The sequence below is a fragment of the Elephas maximus genome, chromosome 17 (assembly GCF_024166365.1).
Source record: "Elephas maximus indicus isolate mEleMax1 chromosome 17, mEleMax1 primary haplotype, whole genome shotgun sequence".
NCBI lineage: Eukaryota > Metazoa > Chordata > Mammalia > Proboscidea > Elephantidae > Elephas > Elephas maximus.
In genome coordinates this window covers 73,793,107-73,817,378 of record NC_064835.1, presented here as the reverse complement: position 1 = coordinate 73,817,378, position 24,272 = coordinate 73,793,107, and the positions used below count along the sequence as shown (strand labels likewise).

Here is a 24,272-nt window from a genome sequence, read left to right as displayed (position 1 = left end):
TGACTTCTTATATTAAAGTTTACTGTTGTAGAGAGTTCTGTCTAATGCCTATAGTATCTAACCTTCCATCCCATAAATCTGAAGCTTATTTCCCAAATAGTTATGTATCTGTCCCTCTGGTCTTATCAGAATTTTTATATCTTAGTGAAATCCCTCATCTTACCTTTTCAACTCCTATCATTTAGAATTAGTATTGCAATTTCTACACTATTTCTCTACTACAGTTTTATATAACATCAGAAACTACTCACAGCTACATTTGCATAATGCTGTTTGCTTTAATTTATCATTTATAACAAGGTACTTTTTTGATATCATAAAAATTCTAGATTTTCTAAGTATATCTAACAGTCTTTGCCTCCTTTATGTCTGGATGATGGAAAACCCCCAATTTATCAGATTTTTTTTTTTCCTCCATACAGACTGTTTTAAAACTCCTACTGCCACCTTCCTATGGCATCATAAAGCCATGGAGGAGAAGAGTAGTAATAGGGTGGAAATGTACCTAGTATCTGTTAAGTTTTTTTTTTCAATGGTGTGCAGATAGCAATGCTTATGGGCTGTAAACTCTGGGAAGGCTAAGAAGGAAGCATTTTTAATTAATGGTATGGGATGGGTCAGCTATGTAGCTGGTCCTGTCTCTGTAATCTAACCAGGACTAGACTAGGCAGACAGACTTTGCCAGTTTTAGGACCCCAAAATAGGTAGCTTTCCTACTTGGTAATTAGAGAACTCGAAGACCTGAATTTTAACATTCAACAGCCAACGAAGTAGAGAAGTGAGGATTGCACTGGGGAGCTAGCAAAGGAGTACAGATTAGAATGGGGAAGCCAGGTGAGATGGAGAGGGCGAAGGGTTTGACAGACTTATGAAAACTGCTAAAGTACCTAGAATCTATTCCCTAAGGGTACCAAAGTGACGATGGTCCACGTCTCCCATAGGACACGCCTTACCTTGGATGCTGGAAGCAGTAATGTATCAGATGTTGGGCTCTTAGAGCTAAGGTTGAACTAAAACAGGTGGAGGAGACCTATTCCCTGTCGTCAGAGGAGGGTACTGGCCTCTCTTCCTAAAGATGTATGGATCAGACCCAGTGTGCTCTGGCCTCAAGGTCTAAAGTTAAGCTGGTGAGGCTAGGGCTGAAAAAGGGAAAGGGTAGAATTCCTACCTGAAGTTCAACCATTCATACCTATGCATTTACGTGTCGAGCAGTGCCCACCACTGTGACCAGGACTCAGCAAACCTTTCCTGTAAAGGGCCAAAGTAAATGTTTTATGCTTTGTAGGCTGTGTGGTCTCTTGTCACAACCACTCAACTCTGCCCTTGGATGTAGCAGGAAAGCTCCCTGGAAGATATGTAAGTGAACAGGTGTGGCTATTGTTTACAAAAAAAAAGGCAGTGGGCTTGGTTTGGTCCCTGGTCTGTAGTTTGCTTGACCCTTGCATTGTAGCAAATTAGTAATTCACTTGGATTCACAAGAGTAATTCTTAAATTAAAATGCCCCTGTGAGGTTGACAAATCAGAGGAAAGAATAAATTAGTGTCCACTTTTCCAAAGACTAGTGGGAATCACCAGGTCTGAGAAAGGAAGCTTTGCTAGGTAATAGTGTGAAAGGAGGAGGAAGAAATGATTTGGGACCAGCCTAGATAGAGTAGTAGAAAAGGAAGAGTTGGAAGCAGTGGTCCAGAGTGACAGAGAAGAGGGTGTCATAAAGAAAAGGGCAGAATGTTGTACGTAAAATAATAAGGCAGAAACACAGCCTGGGCAGTGTGTTGAACACGCTCACCACTAAGACCTATTGTCTGAACTTACATGAAAGCTTGCTTGTTTTTTGTTCTCAAGCAACAACCTGCCTCAGTGAGGAGAGGAAGCTTACTAAGCTCGAGGTAAGGTGTCTTAAAGCTTCACGGTGTCCACAGAAAATACATGCAAGGTATTTTAGGTCATGTACAGCCATGTATTTAAGCAACCCAATTGCAAGCAGACATAGCCTAATTCTTGTATAATAACAGAATCACACCTTGTCCTTGCTTTTACTATCCTCCATTTGACTTACTTGTAGGGTTTAGGACAGAATCAGATGATATTGGGGTGCGCTCAGGGGTGGATTATCCAAATAAGCAACGTTAGCACAGGTTAGTGAAATCATTCACTAAAGATTAAGTAAGCACAAGTAAACCCGTGCTTACCTTGCTTACTGAGTCATCTGCCCCTGTCAGGGGTTGTAAATTTGAAAAGAGGCTGTGATTCTGTAGAAAGGTGCTATGGGGTTGGGAGAGGACAGATGCAATACCTAGAAGCAGAATCTTTGATGTGGTGAAAAAATTATGAAATTGTTCACTACAGATTAGTAAGTAAGCACAAGTAAGCCCTGCTTACCTTGTTTATTGGATGTTCTGTCCCTAGGTGTGCTGCACATTTTTTTTTTTTTCAATTTTGCATCAGTCTGTAGTTACAGACCTGTAATGGTCTCATTTTTAAATCCTTATTCTAACTATGTGACAGACTTGTAGGTTCATTTTATTGTATTGATCCCATAGAGCAAAGGTGTTTGGGGAAATGCCTGGTGTTTTGTTTTTAGTTGTATGGTATTGTGGTCTGAGAATGTGGCCTAAATTTCTGTTTTGGGAATTTATTAAGGTTTTTATTTTGGCCAAATAAATGTTAGATTTTTGTGAATGGTGTATGGGCACTTGTACTTTGCATTATGACTGAATAAATGAAACTTTTTTTATTTTGTCCATGATAGTGGTTGTGTGCCTGCATAATACTTATTATTTTAGTTATAGAAAATGGATTTATATAAATATGTTGAGTCAAAATAAAATATTACTGGCCTTCAATAATTTTTATTTTGTTTCTATTAATAATATGTTTTATTTTAATATTGGTATTATGTAATAAATCTCTAATTTCCTTTCTGCTTTGCTAAAACCTAAGTTTTCAATGGTTAACCATAAAGATTCATTTTTAATATCTAGTTTCTTAAACACACACACAGAAAACGTAAGCATATGTATGCGCGCACACACACACACACTCCCATTCTGCTAGAGAATCCGTTTAGAGCTTTTCCACAGGTGTTAAGAAATGTGCAACATTAGCTGTTGAATTCAGGGGTTCATCATAAAACTGAAGTCAGTGATTGGAAAAAAAGTGGAAATCCATTCTTAAGAAGACCTGAGCTTTATAGGAGATCAATTTTTACTCTTGCCCTCCCAAATAGTAATCCTTTTATCTAAGGTTAGCAATACATATATATAAACATTGAGTTAACCTGCTCAGCATTACTGGTGAGTGGTAGTATAGACAGAGATTTCATTTAGCTGGGAAATAAAATGAATGGCACCTGTTTAACATCACATAGGAACCCGGTACTGTATAAGTGGGTAATAAAAAGAGCTACAGTTTTCTGCGTATCACTGGAACCTGCAAGTACCCATATCCGACCACATTTCCAGACTTACCTGTTTTCATGGCACTGCAATCTTTTTAGACACTCAGGCTGGAGAGTTGATTTTGGCTTCTCCTTCACACTTCCTTTCCCCAGTATCCCTCCCCCCACTACTCAGTATCCAGTCAGTTTCAAATCATGTCATACCCACTCCTGAATTCTTTTATCCCAAGTTAACCAAAAAAGTGAAACCCATTGCTGCTGAGTCAATTCCGACTCATAGCGACCCTGGAGGACAGAGTAGAACTGCCTGACAGGCTTTCCAAGGAGTGCCTGGTGGATTCGAACTGCCGATCTTTTGATTAGCAGCCACACTCTTAACCACTGCGCCACCAGGGTTTCTAAGAGGCTCTCCTTACTGCTTGCCTGGAAGCCATAAGTCTCTAACCTGGATTTCCTACTTCCAACCTTTCTGTTCTCCAGTTTGACATCTAGGTAAGCAGTTTTGCATGAAGGCTGATGTTACATGCATAGTACACTCTAGTGTGTAATCCCTAGACCACCTATTAGAATGTAAGAGTAACAGTATAGAAACAATGTTGAAGCTGCTCTAATTTAGAAAAGACATAAGCCTCAGTGCTTATATTACTACTAATTATTTTATACATACCTCACAACTGATTACAATAAGGCACTTTGGTTGAAAGCCGCTCCTATAGACTACTTTTAAATTAATCTTCTACATCACAGTGCCGATCATGTTAGAGCCTCAGTGAGGCTTATCTTATTCTAAACAAACTATAAAGGAATAAGTGTTATTATTTTTTGCTGTTGTTGTTAGTTGCCGTCAAGTCGACTCCGACTCATGGCGACCCCGCGTGTGCAGAGCAGAACTGTTTCATAAGGTTTTCAAGGCTGTTTTCAAAAGCTTTTGAAAGCAGATCTTCCAAGGCACCTCTGGGTACATTCAAATCAAACCTTTTGGCAAGTAGTCAAGCACTTAACCATTTGCACCACCCAGGGACACTCCTCCATTCCTACCGAGTACAATTTAAACTTCCCAGCCTGGCCTTCAGGGCTGCCTGTAGTTTTACCTTTCAAGTCTTGCCTTCTCTTGTTTTCCTTTAAATAGATCATGTTTGAGACAAGTAAGACTTTATTATCATTCTGTAAACATATCCTACCCTTTCCTGCTTTCATACCTGTAATGTCCTTCCCGCAGTTGTACCTCTTGAAATATTATACTTCTCTAAAAACCAAACCAAACCCAACCCGTTGCCACTGAGTCAATTCTGACTCACAGTAACCCTATAGAACAGAGAGAAACTGCCCCATAGGGTTTCCAAGGAGCAGCTGGGGGATTTGAACTGCTGACCTTTTGGTTAGCAGCTGTAGCTCTTAACCACTGCACCATCAGGGCTCCTGTAAGACCCAATTAAAAGGTTAACTCTTCCAAGAAACAATTCGTGGTGCCATTGGCAAAGAGTTAATCTTTCCATCCTTTAAATGTGCAATGTACCTTATTTTTACCCTCTAACACTTACTGGTCCTACATGGTATTGTAGTAATGTGAACATCTACCTTTAAGACAGAATAAATTCTTGTACAACTTGTTATTTCCTGAACATCTTGCACAGTGTTTTGCAAATTGCAGGTACAGTATACAATCAAAGTTTCCTGAAAAAGTAAATGCATGAATGTTACATTTTGTGCTTTCACTCTAGATATTGTTGTTGTTCACGTGCCTTCGAGTCAGTTCCGACTCATAGCGACCCTACGCACAACAGAACGAAACACTGCCCAGTCCTGTGCCATCCTTACAATCGTTGTTATGCTTGAGCTCATTGTAGCAGCCACTGTGTCAATCCACCTCGTTGAGGGTCTTCCTCTTTTCCGCTGACCCTGTACTCTGCCAAGCATGATGTCCTCCTCCAGGGACTGATCCCTCCTGACAACATGTCCAAAGTATGTAAGACCCAGTCTCACTATCCTTGCCTCTAAGGAGCATTCTGGCTGCACTTCTTCTACAACAGATTTGTTCATTCTTTTGGCAGTCCGTGGTATATTCAATATTCTTCGCCAACACCACAATTCAAAGGCATCAGCTCTTCTTCGGTCTTCCTTATTCATTGTCCAGCTTTCACATGCATATGATGTGACTGAAAATACCATGGCTTGGGTCATGCACACCTTAGTCTTCAGGGTGACATCGTTGCTCTTCAGCACTTTGAAGAGGTCCTTTGCAGCAGATTTGCCCAATGCAATATGTCTATTGATTTCTTAACTGCTGCTTCCATGGCTGTTGCTTGTGGATCCAAGTAGAATGAAATCCTTGACAGCATCAGCCTTTTCTCCATTTATCATGATGTTGCTCACTGGTCCAGTTGTGAGGATTTTTGTTTTCTTTATGTTGAGGTGCAATCCATACTGAAGGCTGTGGTCTTTGATCTTCGTTAGTAAGTGCTTCAAGTCCTTTTCACTTTGAGCAAGGAAGGTTGTGTCATCTGTATAACGCAGGTTGTTAATGAGTCTTCCTCCAATCCTGATGCCCCGTTCTTCTTCATATAGTCCAGCTTCTCATATTATTTGTTCAGCATACAGATAAAATAGGTATGGTGAAAGGATACAACCCTGACTCACACCTTTCCTGACTTTAAACCAATCAATATCCCCTTGTTCTGTCCAAGCAACTGCGTCTTGATCTATGTAAAGGTTCCTCATGAGCACAATTAAGTGTTCTGGAATTCCCATTCTTTGTTATCCATAGTTTGTTATGATCCCCACAGTGGAATGCCTTTGCATAGTCAATAAAACACAGGTAAACATCCTTCTGGTATTCTCTGCTTTCAGCCAGGATCCATCTGACATCAGCAGCGTTATCCCTGGTTCCACGTCCTCTTCTGAAACCAGCCTAAATTTCTGGCAGTTCCCTGTTGATATACTCCTGCAGCCATTTTTGAATGATCTTCAGAAAAATTTTGCTGGCGTGTGATATTAATGGTATTGTTCTATAATTTCCACATTCGGTTGGATCACCTTTCTTGGGAATAGGCATAAATATGGATCTCTTCCAGTCAGTTGGCCAGGAAGCTGTCTTCCATATTTCTTGGCATGGACCAGTGAGCACCTCAAGCGCTGCATCTGTTTGTTGAAACATCTCAATTGATATTCCATCAGTTCCTGGAGCCTTGTTTTTTGCCAGTGCCTTCAGAGCAGCTAGGACTTCTTTCTTCAGTACCATCGGTTCCTGATCATATGCCACCTCTTGAAATGGTTGAATATCGACTGATTCTTTTTGGTATAATGACTCTGTGTATTCCTTCCATCTTCTTTTGATGCTTCCTGTGTCGTTTAATATTTTCCCCATGGAATCCTTCACTATTGCAACTCAAGGCTTGAGTTTTTTGTTCAGTTCTTTCAGCTTGAGAAATGCCGAGCGTGTTCTTCCCTTTTGGTTTTCCATCTCCAGCTCTTTGCACGTGTCATTATAATACTTTCCCTCTGGATGGCTAGTGATAATCAGTGGTGGATGGTTGGCGACAATAAAGAACTGCACTAAAAAAAAAAAAAAAAGCCCCCTAAAACTGTCAGTAGTAAACTGTCTCTGATACAGAGCAATACTGAGGAAGCGTTCTGAACACCTATATGGTATTCAGTTACTTAAACTACAAAATTATTTAGCGAAGTATTTATGAGGACAATGAAGTTGCAGATGCTCACTTGTATGAACTGAGTCAAATAGTGTGCTAAGACAGTTGATTAGAAAAGATCTCTCAACAGATTGTACTTATACCATGTAGCCATATATAATGCCTTAGCTGTTTCTTTGAAAGTACTTAGCAATGTTTTTATCTCTATGTTTTTTTCCCCCTTGTTCAAATAATGTTAACTATTAATATTAATGCTCAGAATAAGTATTTACTTGGAAGTCAAATTGGTGTTTAAAAATCAACACAGTGGTCTACAGGGAAAGGGACAAACGTTGAGGGATTAAGCCAAACCAAGAACTTCAGAACTTCTCAATTAGAAGAATCTTTGGAATACCTCACTATTAATAAAAGCTGCCCAATAAAAAAGAAACTGTAGAGTAGTAGGGATATTCTTCAGCTCCCAGTCCTAGAAAGCTATTTCTCCAAAACACACTGTGAACAACAGAATTTAAAGCTAAACTTCAAATACTCAAGTCAAGTTATTGCTTTGCTTTTTCAAATGTATAGAATTCAAAATTATTTAACCAGTTTTACCACTAGGAGTATTTATAAAATAGAAATTCTTAATATAAAAAAAATAAGACTCCATTAATTACTTGTGACCTAAAACATTTGACCAAGGATATTAAAAATATGATAAGACTTTCTCATTTCCATGTATTTAATTTTGAATGATAACAATTTTTCCCAGCTTTAGGTCTTCTAAGATGTTCTGTCTTAGTTGTTTCTGAGCTCTTTTGTACCCAAAAAAAAAAAAAAATTTATTTTTTTTTTTGTAAAGGCACTGTCTATTCTTGTCTCACTCTTTTCTCTCATTCTGTCCATAATGCTTTTATGATAATAATTTTATTACTAGCACAAGAGCATCCCTGTCTTCATATAGATGGCATAGAGTTACAAGTTTATAAAGTATGATTGGTTTCTTTAGGCATTTATACGTAATAAATGATAAAAGTGTAAAAGTTAGAAATAACATTTGATGACCATGTCACTAAGCCAACTTTATTTTTGTGTGCTGTTATTAGAGATTACTAATAGATTACCTTTTAGAATATAAGGACACAATAAGCTCAGTGATTCAGAGACAACATATGAAAAATTGTCAAAATCCTTGCATCTGCTTTGATATGGCAGTTCATTTTTGATATATGAATGTAAAATATAAATGTTAATCCAATAGTGAAAAAGCGACTTAAGACTGAATTCTTAACTTGCTTATCTGTGCCAGACTTGAATATGAATAACTGTCATTAAAATACTAATTTTTTTCTTTAGTGTTTTAGACAAATGATATAAACTAGAAATATTATACTAACATTATTGCTACGTGTTCCTACAGATGAAAATGATAATATTGAGATAGATGCTAACGAGGAGATTCCTGAAGGCTTTGTTGTAGGAGGTGGAGATGAACTTACTAACTTAGAAAATGACCTTGATACTCCGGGTAATTTCATGTTATAAATATTTTGTGTCCTGCTGCATGGCAAACTTGATGGCTATATTTTTATTATCTCTTCAATGATAATAATAAGTTCTTCCTGTAGTTTTATTACATCTCATGTCCTCCCAGATCATTTAGTTAAATCCATCTTCCATCCATTTTGTTATTTTATTTTAGATTTAATATTAAATTTAGCAATAAAATTGGAATCGCAAATTGTACTCTGTGTTCTCTTATGACTAAGATTCACTTTTACATTTTATGATATATGAGACAAGTTTTAGGCATTCAGTAGTCGCTTCCCTTTGTCCCAGCCTAAATATTTTGATGTGACCTTGTAAGGTATGGGTGAAAAAAAACAAACCCATTGCCATCGCGTTGATTCCGACTCATAATGACCCTATAGGACAGAGTAGAACTGCCCCATAGGGTTTCTTAGGAGTGGCTGATAAATTCGAACTGCCAGCCTTTTGGTCAGCAGCTGAACTCTTAACTACCGTGCCACCAACTCTCAGAGTAACCATAAACCAAAAAACCAAACCCATTGCTGCCGAGTCAATTCCGACTCATAGCGACCCTGTAGGGCAGAGTAGAAATGCCCCTTAGGGTTTCTAAGGAGTGCCTGGTGTATTTGAACTGCTGAATTTTTGGTTAGGAGCTGTAGCTCTTAACCACTACACCACCAGGGTTTCCGGAGTACCCATAGAATACCTTAAAGATAAATCTAAACCATGGATCAGATTTTCTTACCTATTTTAGAGTTGATAGTCATTTTAGTTGTTAATATTATTTTGCAAATATTGTGTTTTCTTCAAGTATTTAAATATCACTACTGATAAATTATTCTATGCATACTTACAGCTAATTACAGTAAGAGGTTTTAGTTGAGAACTCCTTATATAGACTGCTGTTAAATTAGTCTTATATCAACAAATCAATAAATCTCGTATCAGGAAATCACATTCGAAATTGACCTTCATAAGATCCTGTAAAATACAAAGATATTTGGTGGTGGTTTTTAATTGGTAAGTGTTCCATATGCATTGCCTTTATAAGCCAGCATTGAGTAGCAATCCAAAGCTTTGTATACATGTGGGGTTCCATAAATGCTTATTGAATTGAATTCTTGTAGCAATTAAAAGTCTTTGGTGATCTTTCTAGGCTGAAAGGTAAGGAGGCAAATTCCCTGATATTTCTTTTTTCCTGTAAAAATCTAAAGGGAAGGAGAGCAGACATTGTTTTCCCCAGCCCTTGCATGCCTCTGCAGTGCTAACCTGCTTTGTTTCTTCTCTGTTTGAAATCATGCTTTTATTTCTCTAAGGAACAATTGACCAGGGTCTTTCTAACCATAAAAAAACACCCAAGAAAACCCACTCCCTTTTGTCAGTAGCTCCTTTCTGGGCCAGTATTAAATTATACTTTTCCTGGAAAGAAGTCAATATAGTTATAATTGGGTATGTCCAAGAAAACACTGATATTTTAGGGCATTTTTAAAATGTTGACCCAAAAATTAGGACTGCTTTTCAGTTCTTTCTATTTAAAATACTGTAGCACTTCGGTATGTTTGATTTTTTTCTTTTTGAAAAAGATTTTTATTGCTCCTTACCAATCCCACCCCATCCCAACCCCATCCTTACCACCAAGGGCTTTATCAGAACTATTAACGTTCTTTCCTGCCGAGGACGTCCATAAGTGCAGAATTGAAGCCTCATTCAATTTATGGAAGTATAAAACCAATGACAATAAGTGTTCTCATTTTACAGTAGATTATGAAGGCAGGACAAATTAGCCAGTTCTTAGGTGAAGCAAGGGGAATTTTCTAGTTTCAGCTATAGCACCTTCATGGGATACTTTTAAAGGTTGGTTAATTTTAAGCCTAATAGGCTTGACTCTTACCCTTTTATAAAGCATTCTTCATATTTTATGTATGCCAAGAAAGAAAACACATCTCAGTTTTCCAGTCTGGAGTTAATTAATATATTGTTTACAACTCTCAAACATGCCTATAAGTGTTGGTATGTGCATAGGACAGGTTTTCCAGTTCAAATCTATGCTTTATTTCATGGCAGTAAGAAGAAAGGAATGTAGACTGGACTCTGGAAGCACTTAGAATATATTATGATTTTTATCCTTGCTTTATTTTCCCCAAAATTCTTTTTTTTAATATGTATGTAAAAGTCATAATGTTTTAATAATAAATTGTTTCATCTTTATCTTGATTTGACCATAGTTCATCAGATACTGTTTAAAAGAGAAGGCTGGCAATATAAACTGACCAATTTGCATGAAAGTCATGATAATAACATTGATTAAGAGTCTTATAATTACAAAAGTTATTAATCTTTATGAAAAATATCATTCACCAAATGGTTGGCATGTCTTAAAACCATTTTATTAAAGTTGCTTTGAATGAATTTGTTTAATTAGAACTTTTTGTGTTTCCATTTGTTTCTGAACTGTTCTATTAAAGATGAGTGTACTTGCTAAAAATAATTTGAAAGTATTTATTTTAAAAGTGATAAAAAAAATAGCCACATTTTATTTCTGTTTTCTAAGTAGAAGGTATTCGTAAAGATATACCCAGTTTCAGGGCTGGGTATACCCAGTTTCAATGCTGGGTATATATGTTCACACATAAACATTGGCTTCTAACAGTGTGTATGTGATTATCTGGGATCATGTTAGGGATTTTTTTTAAATATGAATGTAATATGCTAGAATAATTAAAACTATAAAATAATGTGATTTAGACTCAAATATATCTCCTACTTTAAATATCTAGTTTGTAACAGTTTGCTCTATTATGTGTAACCTATGCAGTTATTTACATAAATACAGACATAGTTTTCAGGTAAGCATAGCTATGAACTATGGTAAAACTGAGTAGTCTTCAGTGGGTGTGTTGACTATATTTTTTAAGGGGAATGATTTTGGAGGAAAATACATATGTAGAAAGAATTCTGGATGTGTCTGGGCTGATATGCTATCTCGCAACCCTGATGTTCTTTTCCTCTTTCTTTTATGACAGTAATATTTTTATGATGTCATCTAAAATTGATAGCCTATGCATTTAAATGCATCTCACTTGGTTATTCATGGTATTTGCATATTTAACAGAACAAAACACTAAGTTGGCGGACTTGAAGCTGAAGAAGCTCCTAGAAGCTCAGCCACAGGTGGCAAATTCTCTCTCCAGTGCTGCCCAGAATGCTGTAGCCGAGAGCTCAGAGCAAGACATTAAGGTAAGTAGAAATTAACTTGTTTAAAACGTTTGACTTGGTTTCTGTGTATTCTGATTTCCACTGGTACTTTATATTCTTGCCAAATTCTTCACATTAAGATGGAGTAAATTTTTTTATTAAAAGTCCAATAAATTAGATGTCAGTATGACAATCAGTATTTATATACTGTTTTTCAAAGAAACTGCCACTTTAAATTGATTGCATTGACATTTCAAATAAAACTAGAAGGTATATAGAAACTATTCTTGACTTCTATATTTTTCACTAAGAAAAATATTGATAAGAGAATTCTAGGGTATTTTTCTATCATCCTCAACCTGCTGCCTGCTTAGATGAACTGGAATTTGTGCTATTTATAAGAATCCATCACACCTGAAGATGCTGATGTGGTTGAATGTAGATTTTTAAGATATTTACATCTGTTCTGAGCTATTATGAATCTTATCTTGGTAGGAGTTTAGCTAAAATGCCACATTATAAAAATATTATTAATAGTATCATTTTTGCTACTTATATGATCTCCACCCAAGCCTTCCTCCCTTTTCCTCGCATTGTATCATTAATATTTCTCCAGCTTTAGGGCACTTCCAGTCCTGTATAACTTTTCACCCACCTGCGGACTATGGGGACTGCCCTGCTGACTGAAAGGATTTCCTTCCCCTGACACAGAGATGCTTTGAAGTACCGAAACAATGACTCTCATTGCTTTTCCCTATACTGTCGGTTTCTATAAATTGGTGATGAAAGTGTGTGGCAGCACCAGAGGACTTTTGGTCTCTATCTTTGAACAAAGGAAGCCTGGATCAGGTCTGATTTTTTGCGTTCAATTTAGCTTTCTGCAGTGGATTTAATGCAGAATGAAGCTGGCCTAAGAATAATACAATGGATTGAAAAGGCTAACTGAATTAGTGGGTTTAGAGGAATACATTTGTAAAGTGGCAGAAGTCCCTAGTCATAAAAAGGTTTCTTAAGGTGGGATTTGCTGGCTAATCGCACTGATATTTAGCATGTTGTCAGGCCTAAAAAAATTTAGTTGTGTTTGTTTATTTTGTTAAAGACTTGAGTTTTAGACTATTGGGCAGTTATTATGACAGTAGAATTCACATTTAAATAAATAAATGAAAGCCAAAAATTGTTTCTATCCTAGCTACATAGCTAGTGTATTACAAGCATGGTGTTAATGATAAATATGTTAGATAACTTTTTAAAAAATGATACAGAGGCATTTTTATCTTTATGCAGAAATTGTTTAGATATGATTAAATTGTTTTTGATTTCCAAAAAGCTCTAATGTAGTAATTTTTAAAGTTACTCCAACAAAAGGTATGCCTTAAACAGCTTGCCTTTGTATGAATCTTTGTAGTTAAGATTTTTTAAATGGTGTTCATAAAGAATATATAGAGTCCATCTGTTCCCTTGAAGCTTTCAGCATTGATTTGGGTTTTTATTTTTTTTTTAATAAAATGCAGTTTACACATTTATAAATGAGGCATTCTGTGTTTGTGGAAAAGGATAAACTGTTACCTTCCCTTGAGGATTCTGTATCCCAGGCCTCCTTGAGGCTAGAGAATAGGCCATTGGAGGACTCCCTCATTACTGATTGTCTCAATGCAGAGGAAGGGCAAAGTCTTGGTAGCTTTTGATAACCAGTTTCAGCATTCAGCAGGCTTAGCTATTAGTCATGCATCTTAGCCTTTCCCTATTTACTTTCAAAACACTTAATAAAAATAATAAAAGATTAGGTATAAAATGAAATATTTGTTTGGTACACAGCAGCTCGGTATCTGCAGCTTCCACACACTGCAGTGGTTCAGTCTTCTGGGATATTTCTTGTTGATAGAACCATTTGAATTTGTTACCAGTATTAACATAGGAAGCTCTGGAAAAGATAATTGTAGTTTCCTTAGCTGTAAAGGGCTTACTTACAAATCTGGCTTTGGAAAGTTATAGCTGATGAAATGCAGTGCAGTGGGCTAGCATTATAATCCCACCTTTTAGCCTTCATCCAGCATTAGTAGTTTATCTCAATGGGCATAAAATTAGAAACTGGTTCTTCTTGTCATACAAGTCTGTGGGACTGTACAAACCAATAGGGCAGAATAGTTGGGGGACTAGATGGAGGCAACGTGGCTTTTCAGTGATATATATCATCAGGAGAATTCACAAGGGTTCACAATGTGTAATGAATCAAAGTTACCAAGAGTGATCCTCCATTTAAACCATGTTCCCCAAAGCTTTAGATGACAGGCAACAGAACTTGCAGTTGAATTATTCAGAATGCTTTTAAAACCCTTTTTCTTTCAAAACGTTTCTACTTTAGAAAATCAGCATTATCTTAAATCACTAAAAGTTGTCATAGTAAAGTGTGATTTCATGTTTACAAGACCAGGACCCTCTTACCATTTGTTGTTTTACTTTTAGAATGGCACAGAAGATCTCCGGGCTGAGCGATTACAAAAAGCAACAGAACGTTTTAGAAATCCTGTTGTATTCAGCAAGGATTCTACAGTCAGAAAAACTCAACTTCAGTCTTTCAGTCAATATGTTGAGCATAGACCAGGTAGGAACACTTTTGAAAATGTTTTCCCATCTTGTGATTTAATAGCATTTAACTATATGTATATAAAAGCTGATAATGTAAATCCACATTTCAATACATAAATATCAAGCTTTATAATAATTTTGCATGTCTTTCCCCTTTTTTTAAGAGATGAAAAGGCAGAGATCAATACAGGAAGATACAAAGAAAGGAAATGAGGAGAAGGCAGCGATAACTGAAACTCAGAGGAAGCCATCAGAAGATGAAGTGCTTAATGTATATTAATTTTTTGTGTGGTTTCATGATTGCTGATAATTCCAAACTGTATGTGGAAATAGTGCCTTTATTTGTTAAAATGAGATGTTAGGTTTTTTAAGATGTCAATCTCCAGTGCATTCAAAGCAGAGTGAGAGGGGTGCACTGTTGAATTAGTCTGCAGTGTGGTGATAATTGTCAGATAAAAAAAAAATGAATTTTTCAGAGTTCCACAGCCCCAGCTTCCTTGAGACATTTCCATCAGGGCACTTCCCATAAAGAGATTCCAGTATTGATCTACCAGGAGGATTTTAATTATTACAATAGCAGATACCACAGAGCTGCAGTTAGAGGGAAAAGTCACATGAGACCTGCTAGAATTTCTCAGCCAACCCATTTTGTTGGCTTGGGTTAATGGGTGTTCAACCTTTCCATTATCCAGATCAGCTGTGAATTACTAGCTGAATGATGTTTGCATTAATATAATATATATGGTAATTTCTTCACTTAATTAACGGGGAGGTTCAGCTCAGTAGGGGTATGGGCTGATCATGTGTAAAATTGATTTGTGAGGGAAATATTTGATAGACCGCAGGGAGAAAGCTTCTTTTGATGGACAGCTGCGGGACAGAAGCAGGAAGAAGTTTTAACTTGAATTTTTGTCTGGTCTGGAAGCATAAAAAAAAAATGGTGCTGCTTTTTTATTACCTATTATAGTGTGTCTAAATATTTTCATTGTTTTTATTGTTAAAATAGCCTTCAGTCAATTTTAAAATCCTTATCAATGTGCTCAGAGTTACCAGCTACGTTTTAGGGCTCTTCATTTTTAAGTTGTTGTCTTTGGAAGACCTGGAAAGGTCTTAGTACAGAGAACAGCTCACTGGTGCATCCTGGTGAAATATTTGGTACAATTTAGAAGTTCCAGAATACTTCAGTATGCTGTATACTCAAACTAAAGAAATCTGATTATACGATTTGTTGCTATTTTTAACTGAACCAATCAGTAAAAGCAATGAAGCTTGTGTGTTCCTTATGACTTGTACTTTCTCATATCTTTGTTACTTATATTATTTTGCAAGCTGCCATATCTGTTTTGTCCTTCTGGACGTGAATGAGAAAACAATAAGGCCCTTTTGAAAATGCTCTGCTATTTGGCAGATAGGTACAAAAAGCATTTACCAGGTTATCCCAGATTTTAAAGATACTGTTAGCATTTATTCTATTCTATTTTTTCTGTTATATTTTGTATTCAGAAAGGAAGGGTATCCATTTTGTATGACTGTTTAAAAAACGCAGTGACTTACTTTATCAAACCATTCTGAGAAATTGTCAGTGTTATGATTTCTTAATATATTTCAACTTTAAATTTGTCAAGTGCCATGATCAGTTTAATAATAAGTTAGTGTAAATTGAGTTCACATCTGGATGCAAGTTATGCAGTAGCTCCAAAGGTGTGTAAGTTATGCATTCTGTTAGGTGTCTACTTACTGACCGTGAGAATTCTAAAACATGTTCATAACCAACATACTTTTTAAATAGGTTTCTTGTTTAAGGAGTACTGGAAGATACTTTCTCATGGTTTCTTAAAGATTAATGTTCTTCTAGGTAGGGAAAGGGTTTCACAGAAGGCCGTTCACATTTATTTATCTGAATCACGTTCTAAGTGCTGATAGTAGTAATGGTAGTGGGGAGAGTACTCACCTCAGCCGTTCTTCAACAGCTCCCACCGCTTAGGTCTCTTAGCCCCAGAAGTGTCATAAGGTGAACAGGTGCTCAAAAGGGACCTACAATTCATCCATTTTTATGACTATACCATAAATAATAACCCTGCCTTAAATTTGTTTATGTGAAAATCAGAATTAAAGCCGTTTTTTTTTTCACACTTTAAAATAGAGCTGCTACTTCAAAGAAAACATCCAAGGGTACTTATTTATTTTTTTAACTCGGATAGTTATAAAAAGTAAATTTTCAAGTCAAGGTTCAAATTTGGTTAAATGGAAGGTTAACCAAATCAGTGTACTAATTACATTAGCTCCTGTGTGGGAAAGTTTGAAACCACCTGTCAAGTTAGACTTCACAGCTACAATAATTAGTAGTACATCAATAGAGCAACACGTTAGAGGGAGGGAAAACTGGAGATATTATTATTTTTTTAGTATTTTAAACAATAAATCACTAAGAAAACAACAAAAAATTTTTTTATAATTTTGTATCTTTGGAAGAACAAATCCATACTGTAATCTGATTTTTTCAGGGTGGACACTTTGAAAATTAATTTCTTAGTGAAACTCTATTTTTCTATATTACCCTTTAGAATTAAAGGTGTCATTTGATGTTTGTTTTGACAATCACCTGGGAGAAAATTCCCTTCTATACTTATGAATGCTTAAATAACTCTGACTTAACTCTAAGGGTAATTTTTTTAAATATTAACTTTTTAAATCTGGTTAATCTGGTTGTTAAATTATAAATAGAATACTAAAGGGGTGAAATTTATTTACAAAAGTTCTGCAGTACATAATGCATAGGAAAAATTGTTGAATCATTGGCAGTTGCTTTTTGGTACTGGGGTGGTATTTGGTTCTCTAGGTAAGTGCTTTACTAAGTGTTTGTAGAAAGGAAAACTGCAACTTACAAGTGATTTTTTTTTTCCTTCCTGTTTGTTCTCGTTAACAGAAAGGGTTCAAAGACACCAGTCAGTATGTTGTAGGAGAATTGGCAGCACTAGAGAATGAGCAAAAGCAAATTGACACCCGTGCCGCGCTGGTGGAGAAGCGCCTTCGCTATCTCATGGACACAGGTACGGTGCCCAATTACACTGTAAACAGTTTTGGCAAATTGAGCGTTCACAAACTCTTATAGAGTTTTGGAAGTGTGAATCTTTGAAGCCTGAATGTTCAGCAAAACTGCCTTGAAAATAAAAAGGTTGCGATTTGCAGCCACCTCTCTGGGCCCTGGTGATAAGAGTGCTTTCATGGGAAGTGATAACTCGCCCTGATACGGTGTGAGCCAGCACTATTGAACAGTGTGCTCATCCATGCAGAGTTGGAATACACATCTGTGCCTCATTGATATGCCACTGCTTAAAAAAAAAGTAAGATCTTCACTGTTCTACTGATTCATTGGGAAAAAAAAAAAAAGATTTGGCCAGCTAAAGCCATGTACTGCATGAAACAGAGCAGTGTGCCTGGGGGACGGCGCCATGGACTAGATCACTGAAATTTGAGAATACTGTCTGGTTACTGATGCTCCACAGTTTTTTTTTTCAAGAGGACAGGTTTTTAAAAGTCTGTAATACTTTGTGTCACTGTTGCATTTGAAAGGATTAAGGTATATACCAAGATTTGTAAAAATGGGTTACAGCAGCAAGTTAGCCCCTAACCAGAGGGCGGATTGGCATTTAGTGCTGATTGCCAGCGGTGATTGAACAGATGCAAACACACAATAAGCTACTGGAAAAAAACAGGGTATGTGTTTGTACATATATGTATGCATATAGTTCTTTAAAATGCTACTCTTACAAAAGGGCAAAAATGAAAAATAACTTCAAGAAACTCATACCAAATTGAAAGAAGTTCTTAAGAAAAAATGTCAAAAAATGAAATGGTAGAAAATCCATTTCTTAATTGCTTTAATTTTATGATAGCATTAAAAGAGAGTAGTGTGTGAAGTAGGATTGGAAATCTTTCCTGAACTTTTTCTTTTCTGTTTTGCCAAAAATATGTTTACAATAAAAGAGCCCCTTTAAAAATAAGCATCTATATGGGACATTTGAAAATGCATACAGTGGTGAAATCAGAGCCTATTAGATAGAACCAGAAGGGACCTTGGGCTTAATCTGGTCCAGTGAGTTCCAAACTGTGTTCTGTGGGGCCCTCAAGCTTCTTCAGAGGCACCTTAGGGGCGGCCAGGACAATAAGGGAATAGAAAACAGATCAGCCTCTGGATTTCTTACCTTCACTTCAAGCAGAGTGACTCTGAGTTTGTTTATTTTAAATAGTGGACTTCTTGGAAGAGATCATTTGAAGAAAAGGTTCTACTGCTTAAAAAAAAAAACAAAACCCACTTGCCTAACCCTCTGATTAAACGGATGAGGAGACAGAGGCACAGAAAATGGTCAGAGTCACACAGATCAGTAAATGGCAGACGTAGGACTGGAATTCAGGCCACCTGACCCCCCATTGTATGGAAGCTTTCTTACTAGACCAGATAACCTAAAGCACTGTGTATCGTTCCCCTAACAAGTTACATGTGTGTTCAGTCTTGTGCGTATTCATTTACGTGGATTCAACAGGTGTCCGTAAACCAACATACCGTTTCGCATTGGAATTTTTCCTTTGGTTTCCAGCTGTATAAAAAATGTAAATGCTAGGTAGTATAATTTCTGTCAGAATACAGGAACTCAGCATTACTGTCTGAAGTTATTTTTAAAAGGTACGTGCATTTCTACTCATCTTATTCTAAATGAGCTGTAAAGGAATAAGGGTTATTATTTGTTGTTGTTGTTAGTTGCCGTCGCCCTAAAGGAGTAAGGGTTATTATTTGTTGTTGTTAGTTGCCCTCAATTCCAACTCATAATGACCCCATGTGTGCAGAGTAGAACTGCACCATAGGGTTTCAAGGCTATGACCTTTCAGAAGCAGATTGCCAGGCCTGTCTTTCAGGGTGCCTCTGGGTGGGTTCAAACCACCAACCTTTTGGCTAATAGTTGAGCACTTAAACGTTTGATGTATATTCATAATGAAGATAATGAGTCATCAGGAAAAGGTTAGTGAGCATTTAGTATGTTGTTGAAAAAGCCAAGAAGTATATAATTTTTAATGATTTTCTTTAAATATTTTAAAGAGAGAAATTCTTTTTTTTCCCCCACAAATAACTTTAAGCAGAGTACCTTCCCTGATTGTGTCAGATAAATTAGAAGCCTGTGCCACTAGAGCAAAAGCTAGAAATTTTGTTTCCTTCTTTCTCACTTGGAGCTTGATTTATTGAGGGTTCTAACTAAAATAGACTCAAGTTCTTCTTCCCACCCTACCCATCAACAGTGAAGCTTTGAAGTGACCCCATTCCAACTATAGATCATTTATAATTACGTAGCCATAGCTACAGACTGATTCTAGAATCCCATTGTGGTTTTATATCCGTGACTACACAGGACAGAATCTGGTCTAGACTGGGTCTGCCTACTGCAGATTCAGACCAAAACTGACTGAATGTTCCCCAACTTGGTAAGTCCTAAGAGTCACCCCGGACTGTATCCAGCCACCTCTAGCCCAAACTCCACCTCCTGAGATTTACTTAATACCTTGTTAACCTCTGAGGTAAGAGATGAGGTGATAGAAAGGAAAAGCATCTATTCATCTTTTTTGTTTTTGTTTTTCAATACTTTCCATCCTTCATTTATTATAACAGTTAATACCTTTCCTGGGGTACGTTAGAGTTTTCAGTGTACTTTTCTGAATCTCCTAACAGCCTTAGAATTAAGCAGAGCAGATAGTAACCATATTTTCTTCCTGAGGAAACAGGCTCAGACAGGGGAAATGACCCATTTAAGATAGCCTAATTAGTAATGGCTGAGCTAGGGGTTGAACCTGGAGTTTTAAGTTTTCAGGCTATTTCTCTTTTCCAACTATGTTTTGTATATAGAACAAATGTATTTCGTCTGATATTTCAGTATTTATATACTTGTAGATAATTCTCTTGTCAATACTGTACTCAGTTTTTTCAACTGAGGTAAAATTCACATAAAATTAACAATTTCAAAGTATGCAATTCAGCATCATTTAGTATATTCTTTAGTTCCAAAATATTTTCATTGTCCCAAAAGAAAATTCTGAACCCATTAAGCTGTCACTCCCCCGTTTTCCCTTCCAACATCCCCTGGAGATTGGTAATCTACTTTCTGTTTCTATGGGTTTGCCTGTTCTGAACAATTCATATAATTGGAATCATACAGTATATGGCCTTTTGTGTCTGTCTTATTTCACTTAACATAATGTCTTCAAACTTCATCCATATTACAACGTGTCAGATCTTCATTCCTTTTCATGGCTGAATAATATTCCATTATATATATATATTTTTATATATATACACACATATACATACCCTGGTGGTGTAGTGGTTAAGTGCTATGGCTGCTAACCAAAAGGTCAGCAGTTCGAATCCACCAGGTGCTCCTTGGAAACTCTGTGGGGCAGTTCTACTCTGTCCTATAGGGTTGCTATGAGTCGGAATCGACTCAACTGCACTGGGTTTTGTTTTGGTTTTTATATATACACACATATATATATACACACACCACATTTTGTCTGTCCATGCATCCATTGACGGATATTTGGGTTATTTCCATCTTTTGGCTACAATGAATAATGCTGCAGTGAACATTGGTGTACAAATATCTGTTTGAGTTCCTGTTTTCAGTTCTCTGGGATATATACCTAGAAGTAGAATTGCTGGGTCATATGGTCATTCTATGTTTAGCTGTTGAAGAACTGTACTCAATTTTGAACGAGTTAGGAAGTTTGTTTAGAAGTTGATTTTGTGGAATTCAGAATGCATTTTCCAAAAAAAACACTGTTATAAGTGCCAACAAGCCAGGCAAGCCCACAAAACCCTTTTAATTCAGAATATAACTAAAATATACTAATAGTTATTCTCGACCTGAGTCCTAGATTCCTAGAACTTGAGTAACTCTTGGTTTTAAGCACCAACTCCTCTGAGACTGAAGCTCCTACATCCTGAGGGGGAGGAGGGTGGAGCCTGGATGGTGGCCCAGATGGATGGGCCTTTTTTCTGGCATGTTGGGAGAAGACTAGCAAGAAAGAAGGGAAGGGGATCATAAGAGAGAGCCTCCGTGGGTCATGGGACAAGATGGGGAGGTGCCAGGTACGCGAAGGGCAGTGGCTGGGAAAGGGTTCAGGAAAGCCCAGCATCCAGTTGGGGGAAAGAGCATCAGTGGCAGACAGCGCTGCAGTGGGGTTTGTTTGTTTCAGTCCTTCCTAAATTGACTGATTTTTAAATCAGTGATGGTCTGTGTATTAAATGACAATACTGTGTGTGTGTGTGTTTTGACAATGCTCACGACGCGTATGCGTATTATTTCCTGCCGTCTCACCTTGGGACCTGTAAAATTCTTACGCAAATACCAGAGAATATTTTTTCCGTCAGCTCTTAATGGCTTTTTTTTTTTTTTGTCCTTGTGATTGTTGTTGAGAAGGAATTTTTAAGTTTCTAACACCTGAAGTTTGTAATGATTACTTCTTTGAGAACAGTAAAACTTACTAGATGGAAACATGTATGTGTTTCAAGCTGACATGTTTATGTAAGTGTGGGGTTGGATGAATCTGAACCAGCAATATTGTAACCTTTGAAAAAATGAAGTTTATAATGGAAATGTTGATGAGCTGTTTTACTATAGTGCTGCAAATAGTGTTACTCTAATGAATGATAATTCTTTTCCATTTCCAACCGGTTTTCATTTGGTGGTCATCAGACTGTAGAATTAGTGTTTTAAACTAATGGTTTGGCCAAAAAAAAAAAAAAAAGTCGTAATATTTTATTTACATTTTGAGTGTAAAAATTAAACATTCAGGTGGGAAATTTACAATAAAGCCACACCTTGCAACTTCATTACCTTTAAGCACTGATGGAAATGATCATGCTAGCCTCCTTAAGTCCCTGGGTCAAAAATACTAATTCTGTAGCTTTTTGTAGTCTATCCACACCAAAATTCTAACTGACCATTTAGAAATTTTAAATGCACTCGAGGAAAATACCTTTCCTACACATTTCTCAGAATGTTTGAGGAAACAAACATAGTATTAAAGCTGCTTTCAAGCAGAAAATTGGGCCCACAAGTAAATAAAAATAAAGTTTGTATATGTTATCAGTGGGAACTTTCTCCTTTGAATCTCCAGAATTATCCATTGTCTTTACCTAAAAGAGGACAATAATGGCCAGAATTTATTGCATGCTTATTTTATGTCTGCTTTTATAATAAGGTCCTTGAGTGGTGCAAATGGTTTGCCGTCAACTACTAACCTAAAGGTTGGCAGTTCAGATGCACCCAGCAGTGTTTCAGAAGAAAGGCCTATTGTTCTACTTCTGTAAAGATGACAGTCAAGAAGACCCTATGGGATAGTTCTGCTCTGTAAGGGATGGTGTCGCCATGAGTTAGAATCAACTCAACAGCAACGGGTTTGAGTTTTAGGTTTTGTTTTTCTATGTTAAATGCTTTACACCTGCATTAGTTCGTTGTTTCTCACAACTCTGTGAAATAAATTCTATTAATCACCAGGACCGTTAATAATCGTATTTTACAGATGAGGAAACTGAAGCTCAGAGAAGTAAGTAACTTGCTCAGTCCATACAGTTTGCAAATGGTGGAGCCAGGAATCAACCCAGAGTGAAGAGCTCTAGGGCCAGACTCCCAGCTACCACAGTCATGGTCTCTGCTTCATCTCTTGTTTTCTTAGAGTTGAACTTCTGATTTTCGTGGGGTTCTATTAATAATTTTCTGGGCATCCCTATCACCATTTCATGTTTTATAATTAGTAACTCAGAAGAAACAGATCAGTATTCATTTAGCTTGTGAAAAAAGTCACTTAGCCAACCAATTTGAGCCATTAGAGACCCAACGAAATCATGTTAATATTCTTAATACTATTTCTTTACCACCCTGGCCATCACAATGTAACATACAAGAAATCAGGGTGCAAAACATGCTTATTTGGAATAACCAAAGAAATAAAAACAAACTTCCCTTCAAAAGAAGCAGCTAGCTCTTTGCTAATCTTTAGAAGGTTCTAAAACTTGAACATTAGAACCTTCAGAAGTAGTTTTCAGTCTAGAATCAGCTACTAATGAATTACCCGAAGATGGTTTTCTGAGGTATATTAAAAAATAAAGCTAAGGCATTATGCTGAGTGAAATTAGTTAGTTGCAAAAGGACAAATATTGTATAAGACCACTATTATGAGAACTTGAGGAATAGTTTAAAAAAAAAAATAAAACTAATTAAAATTTTAAGTGACTGATTTCTAAATTAATGTAGTTATTTTTATATTAGCTAATATTTTATATTAGCAGTGTCACTATATAATTTGATACTCAATATGTATGTACATTTCCTATGTTGGAACCCCTTAGTTTTATGTTTAAAATAAAAATGTGATCTTGATCTGTTTCAATATGAAAATGTAATCTCAGTTACATGTATATATATGTAGTTTATTGGTACGTTAGAGAGCTGATAGAAAATTAGTGCTTCATGACATGAATACTGGTTCCTTCAGTGTCTCTTGGTGAATTCTTAATACTTAAATTTATTATATTTCCAGAAAGTTTTTACACTTATATACCTGAATGGTATATATGATCTTAAAATATTTGCTCTGTGAATGAGTAAGAAAAAAAGACATGAGCAGAAAATACAGAAAAAAGGCATTTGTGTGATCAAAGCATACAGTAATATAATTTCTGTCTCATTGATTTATTTTCCCTTCATAATGACCCCAACATTAAATGATCACAGAGACAAATTTATCTTGTTATTATAACAGTGTACATTCTATGGTACAGCTAGTGTGCTAAGTGAATAAAGCAGATAGATTTTTGATGCTGTGACTGTTACAGGTATTGAGTAAGTGCAAAATTCAAAATACAGCTGAAGCATTAAAAATCTAGGGGT

The 24,272-nt window shown here is 36.5% G+C and overlaps 1 protein-coding gene across 5 annotated transcripts in view; it reads left to right on the top strand.

Annotated features, from left to right (window-relative positions):
- The window catches only part of EHBP1 (EH domain binding protein 1), a 350,658-nt gene that overhangs the window by 285,524 nt on the left and 40,862 nt on the right, over window positions 1–24,272 (top strand). For 4 of the 5 annotated variants that reach the window (XM_049857490.1, XM_049857487.1, XM_049857492.1 and 1 more), the window contains 5 exons: window positions 8,444–8,551; window positions 11,666–11,790; window positions 14,212–14,350; window positions 14,499–14,605; window positions 17,261–17,384. In XM_049857490.1, coding sequence (XP_049713447.1) covers window positions 8,444–8,551; window positions 11,666–11,790; window positions 14,212–14,350; window positions 14,499–14,605; window positions 17,261–17,384 — 603 coding nt within the window. The remainder of the gene's footprint in view (window positions 1–8,443; window positions 8,552–11,665; window positions 11,791–14,211; window positions 14,351–14,498; window positions 14,606–17,260; window positions 17,385–24,272) is intronic. The other variant, XM_049857491.1, reaches the window with a different exon arrangement.